This window comes from Anneissia japonica, unplaced genomic scaffold (genome assembly GCF_011630105.1).
Source record: "Anneissia japonica isolate Jap-2015-1 unplaced genomic scaffold, ASM1163010v1 scaffold149201_len6311_cov124, whole genome shotgun sequence".
NCBI classification, from domain to species: Eukaryota; Metazoa; Echinodermata; class Crinoidea; order Comatulida; family Comatulidae; genus Anneissia; species Anneissia japonica.
Genome location: NW_022718142.1, coordinates 1 through 6,125, shown reverse-complemented (window position 1 = coordinate 6,125; position 6,125 = coordinate 1). Strand labels below are relative to the sequence as shown.

The window sequence follows — 6,125 nt, the reverse complement described above, 5'->3', positions numbered from 1 at the left end:
TAAGGATGATAGATTATAAGGCTAATAGTTATAGAGCTATATCTACTAAGACTTTTTAATATGGGTGATGCTGATTTTGGAGGTCTTAAGTTGGATGTGTCAAAATGGTATGACAAATGTAGATATGGTTTAAGCATGTTGAAAGTTTTATACAGTGACCATGTAAAAAATAATTATGCATTACATAGGTGTTCTAAAACAATGGACATCATTGAGTTGCTGATTGGTGCTGGACATCTGACTCCAGACAATCTCACTCTCCTCTATGAAACTATTAAGGTAACACAACAATTTGGTCTGGGTGAGTTAATTCAAAATCGACATCCATCATTCCCAATACCAAACGATATCAGGAATATTGTGATCACAGAATTTACACAGCATCGGCAAAGACTTGTCAATCTGGGAATGACACTGAATCCAGATGAAATACAACACCTCACTGCAGTGTATAGTGTTGCAGAGGAACATACAACAGACAGCTGGAATTTGATTATAGATCTCCAACAGAGAATGATAATTTATGAAGAAGGGATGGAGGCATTCATTAAAAACTTAAAGAAATATGAACTTCCAAGGGCAATAACAGCTCTAACAGAAGGTATTATTAATCATAATTATACAACAATCTAAAGCGTTTCTCAAAACGAAAACATTTCTAATCCTATTTATAGTCTAAAGGTTCTTATATTTTCATTTTTTCCCCTAATTTTTTGCCTAATAAGGTTACTTTATTCCTTTATTCTGCATTGCTTTTCCTGCATAAGTCTATCAATAAGTTATCGACCAGCATATTATGAGTTTTCAAATTTTATATACCTGTATATGTTCACAATGGTCCAAAATTCTTTTTGAGTACACTTCCATGATTTTGAAGAATATTGAAGGTTTTCCAAAAACCGAAAGGTTCACTGATTAATCTTAGATAAGAAAATGTACAATACATACTCCAAGTATTGAAATGCATGCCATCGTGTTGAGATTCATGATTTCGACATTAATTATGTCATCATCAGCAACGATTCTTGCATTTCAATATTTGGAGTATGGACTTTCTTATACAAGGTTTACTATCCTGAATACATGACTGTCACAATCCAAAGACAGGTTTGGATGGGTGAGACAGCCAGAGATATATCAATACACACACTGTCCATTTACCAATTAGGGTATGTTTTTGATAATACCAAATTTTAATATTGTATACATTCGCAGGTATGACACAATTGGTTAATGAGCCCAAGTGCACAGCAACATCTTTGGTAAAATCTGCAATTTATTTTTGTTCTACATTATTGATAGGATGTGCCAGTATACAGTAATCAAATTGATTAAATCATAATTCTTATTATTAATTATTATTATTATTAATATTATTATTATTAATTAAAGAATAAATTAAAGTATAAATTACCTCATTATCACTATCATAATTTTTATTACTGTATTTCATTATCATTAATCCAAAAGGAGAATTATTATAATTACGTATTTAAATGACAAATAAATATTGACCTGAACAACATTTAGGTATATTAATCTTTCAAGTGATCTTTTAATATCGCTTTTTTGTCATTTGATATTATTGTTTTGATTTTGAATGAATAAATCTGAATTTTTAGTAGCATTATTATCTCAATAAATTACTTACTCTACTTTTTTATAACTATACTTAAATTTAAAAAAAAAAAGAAAAAAAAGAAATCAATATCATCCTGAAAGAGTACAATGTCATTGTAAACCTCAATGAAATGATAAATTAAAAATATTTTATAATCAACAGGATTCTGTCAACATGGCTGCCAGTGATCATACTCTATTAAAAGGAAAACACAAACCATATATTTCTGAAGCATTTCAGATATCTAAAGAACCTATGGAGGCATTGGAGAAAGCTGTCAATGACTGCAAAAACAAAATACAAGATGACATAAAACAAGTTATTCAAAAAGTTACAAAATTAGAAGAAAACAAACATACAATTTTAAGAGATATTGACAATCATGTACAAGTGATGATAAGGAAAATCAAAGAAAATGAAGACAAAATTAAAAATGAAGTAGAGACATTATATGAACAAAGAAAGGTGTTCTTGGATGTTAAAATGCATGAATTGCAAGCATCATTGGATTTCTTAAATCTACAGAGTAATGAATCAACAGCAAGGCAATTAAGTAGAACTACAGCACTGAAGGAGAGAATCGATGAATTGTCAAAAACACTACCAAATGATGATAGAAAAATTAATTTTGTTAAAAACCAATGTGAATTTGATAATATTGGGAATATACAATATCTGAGGACAGCAGACTACCTAAAATTACAAGGGATGGAATCTGTGACCCAAGGTCAGACAATTGTTTTCAAAATAATTAAAACAGATGAATGTAAAATACATGTAAATCAACTGAAGGCAACATGGACACTACCTACAGGAGAAATTAACATCATTCAAATTGAAGAAGACAACAATAGACATTATTTAGTGACAGTAAATTGCACAAGTTCAGGTGTTTGCAAACTAGATGTTAGTGCTGATGACACACCAATCAATCAGTCACCACAGTTGATCAAGGTAGAGAAGGAAGGATTAGTAAATACTATTAAAATAAATGAAGAATATATAAAAGATTTAATTAAGTGTGAAGATGATTGCTTGCTGGTTTCATGCTTGACAAATGAAATGCTCAAGTACAAGCAATCAGGAGAATATATTGGTAAGGTTACACTACCACAAGGTGTGAAAGTAAACAGAATGTTCAAAATGAAGAATGGTAACATAGCATTCAGTGATTTTAATGCTAGATGCATCAAAGTATGCAATAAGAATGGTCTGGTGACCAAATCAATTGGCCAGGAAAAATCAATGAAGACATCTGGTATGTATATTGATGAGACATCAAATGTTGCATATGTAGGAGGTTGTAAAACTGGTAGTGTGTTCATGTTTGACATTGATAGTGGCCAGATGATCAGGAGCATAGGATCACGAGGCATTCAAAAAGGTCAAATGATGGGAATTAGGAATGTTACAATTACAAATCAAAGACATCTTCTTGTATTAGAGTTTGAGAACAACAGATTACAACTGTTTGATAATGAGGGAAGGTTCATTAAAGTCCTTGTTGAAGCAGGTGATGAGAATGGTAAGGTGAGGTGTCCACGTGGAGTAGTAGTTGATGAGGATGACAACATCATTATATCAAGTAATCACAAACTACAACTATTCAGTGGAGATGGAAATTTCATTAAAAGAATCGATAAACCAGAAGATGGAATCAACGATCCATGTGGATTGTCCATAATTTCTGTTTATCCACGAAGACTTGCAGTAGCAAATTCTGGTGAACAAAATATAAAAATATTCAATTATTAAAGTTATTGATACATTTCAGAATGTGTAATAATGGCAGTATCTGTTTTCATATCCTTTTAATATTTACACAGCAATCTGAATGAACAACATAATCTGTATTAGCAATAGTACAATGTGAGACCTATCTAAATGTTATGATGCTGTTTATAAAAAATACTAATACATACAAAAAACAATTATGGATATATATATATATATATATATATAAGTGGTTATTCCTTCACTAAATAATATAAATGGTTTACCTTTTATAAATATTTCTATTTTTGTTTATGAATGATGATCATTATATTACTTTAATTAGCATTATAGTTTTAATAGTTTTATATTATAACAATATTATATATTTCTTTTGATATACCTGTATCATTTATTTAAGCCCACTGTCACTGTTTCGATTACAGTGTACACACTGATTACTTTGCCGACATTTTGTTTATTCCGCTCAATTATTTTCATAGGCCTGTTACCGCCAACGTTTTTTATGTTGCCGACTGTTTATTACTTCTGTGTTCCTAAATCGTGCCTTTTATCTTAGAATTTATCTCGCCTTATATCTTGCAGTTTTTAGTTCATCTGCTCTGTATTTTTTCAGTCATACGTATAACGCTGAGGAAGGACACAGGCGTGTCCGAAATATTCCTCTTGAATTAATTTCATGTCTCTATTATGTCAACGTATGCAATCGTTTCTTTTTCGTATTTGCTTTTTATTATATATATATAAACACTGTATATGTACATTTGATGATTTATATTATATTTATTCAACAGTGTTAACGGCTAACTTCCTTCAATATCATATATAATATACGACATAGAGGTAAACATAAACCTAGAAGTGACCTCCTCATAAAGGTAACCATGACCAGGGTCCCTCTTGTTCTTACTTAAGATCTAATGTGCTAATGTGTCGTAGGGCCCGTTCGAGCGAAAAAATATCCGTGCGATTACCAGTTAATTCACCGGTACACACTTTCTAAAACCGCTCGGACACTAGTCTAATTACCTTACCATCTGGATTATCTGCGACAATTTTGACCACCAAATTGCTTGGTAGTATATAAACTTGAATAAACTAGACTACGTACAGATTTTAAAGCAGCCATTATAAGTTACTGAGCTACATTATCGTTCCACCGTGCCGCGCTGTGTGTACGTGGGCTGGTTATAGTAGCAAGTAAACAAATGGGATAAGTTGAAATTTACTTCCAGAGTAGTTTCGTTACACGCATTTACCGTGAGCTAAAACTTCCTCGAACGGTCGACCACCCGCTGAGTGCTCAGCGCGATTACCCGGTGAAATAAACGGAATACGGTTGGTGTTTTTTGCTCGAACGGGCCCTTAGACAATTATGCCGACAAAACGCAAATCAGAGGATAAACAACACTCATTCATGACAAAATGGATTGGTTAATTTATTTAATTACATGTCAAAGATGTGGTAAACAGTACGGGGGAAAAACCACTACATCCCTTTACACTAGCTTCACAAATCATAAATCAGACATTAAACACCATAATATCCCATCAAGTTAAAAAATTACAGTCATTTAATAGAAGATATGTCAATTATAGGTATTGAGCATATCATGAATAATCAAGAATCAATTATCAAGAGAAAAGAATCGTTCTGGATTAAAAATTTACAAACCCTTCACCTGAAAGATATTATTGTTGATGAATAGCATCTCTCCCATACAAAGTTAGTTCATTTAATTACTATTCTAAAACTTCTGTCCTTCCGGGGTACATAATTAATTATATGCTAATTAACAGATTTACAAAATTCTATCACACATCAGCAACAAACATGCTACTTCATTCCACAATACCAGAGCAGAGACCAAGAGGGTAACAACAGTAAGTTCATTCAATATTTATGCACGTTTCATTTCAGTTAGTTTCACCATTAGCCTTTATAAATTTGTATTAAATAACCAATTTTGAATATATAGGATGTATTCTACTATAAACTAAATCAGAGTACGAAATACACAGAAATCACTGTGCATGATATACTAATTTTTATGTACTTTAATCATTGGTATTTTTAATGTAAATTATTTTAATAAGTAGTTTTTATATTTTAAAACAAGTTTGTACTGTTTTGTGGATTTTTCTGTACCTTAGAACCTGACCTCGAAAGCTTGATAAATTAAAGACAGGTTTTGTTCAATCCAAGCCTCCGACTATTTTTTTCATCTTTAATTTAATAGGCAAATAGAATAATCCCAGAACTAACATGTCGCATAATGTATGTAATTTTAACATAACCGAAGAGGAAATCTAATCGAAGTGATAAAAGAATCTTGACCTCCACAGGGACTCGAACACAGGACCTTTCACTTATTGTGCAAACGTCTGACCAACTTGACCACTGAGGCCTTTTTGGTTAGGTTGAGTCCAGTTGACACAGTCACTAAGTTTTTATCAAGTCTCTCAACATCCCAGCTAGCAAAGCGACGTTGGCCCAACGTTGGTAAACGTTGGCAAGCGTCGGTAAGCGTCGGGGTCGGATATCTGACGTTGGTACGACGTTGGTGTTTGGTTGCATAATTTGGTCGGAGAGGTAACGTCAATCCAACATTGGAATTTCACGTTGGCCCAACGTATGAATATATTTGTCGATTTTCCGATGTCGTCCCAACGTTGGTAAGCCGTCGTAAATATTCAGTCAATATTTTGTTACTGGCCCGACGTCGGCAAACTACTAAAAAGATGGTTGGGTACTACCGTTGGCCCGACG

At 32.5% G+C, this 6,125-nt stretch overlaps 1 protein-coding gene across 2 annotated transcripts; it reads left to right on the top strand.

Moving 5' to 3' along the window:
• Positions 1–71: 71 nt before the first annotated feature.
• On the top strand, positions 72–3,537 carry LOC117110451 (E3 ubiquitin-protein ligase TRIM71-like). 2 transcript variants are annotated; one of them, XM_033253159.1, is made up of 3 exons: positions 72–107; positions 1,216–1,262; positions 1,784–3,537. In XM_033253159.1, exons 1-3 carry the CDS (start codon positions 95–97, stop codon positions 3,374–3,376), a joined length of 1,653 nt encoding a protein of 550 aa, XP_033109050.1. In that variant the 5' UTR covers positions 72–94; the 3' UTR covers positions 3,377–3,537. The 2 variants fall into 2 exon arrangements, with proteins under 2 accessions (XP_033109050.1, XP_033109049.1); XM_033253158.1 differs by having other exon boundaries at positions 72–601.
• The last annotated feature ends 2,588 nt before the right edge of the window (positions 3,538–6,125 follow it).

Coding starts and splice junctions, on each gene's coding strand:
- LOC117110451 (XM_033253158.1), top strand. CDS start 136: ATGTTGAAAGTTTTATACAGTGACCATGTAAAAAATAATTATGCATTA. Junction 602..1,215: donor AATAACAGCTCTAACAGAAG/GTATTATTAATC, acceptor ATACATTCGCAG/GTATGACACAATTGGTTAAT. Junction 1,263..1,783: donor AGTGCACAGCAACATCTTTG/GTAAAATCTGCA, acceptor TATAATCAACAG/GATTCTGTCAACATGGCTGC.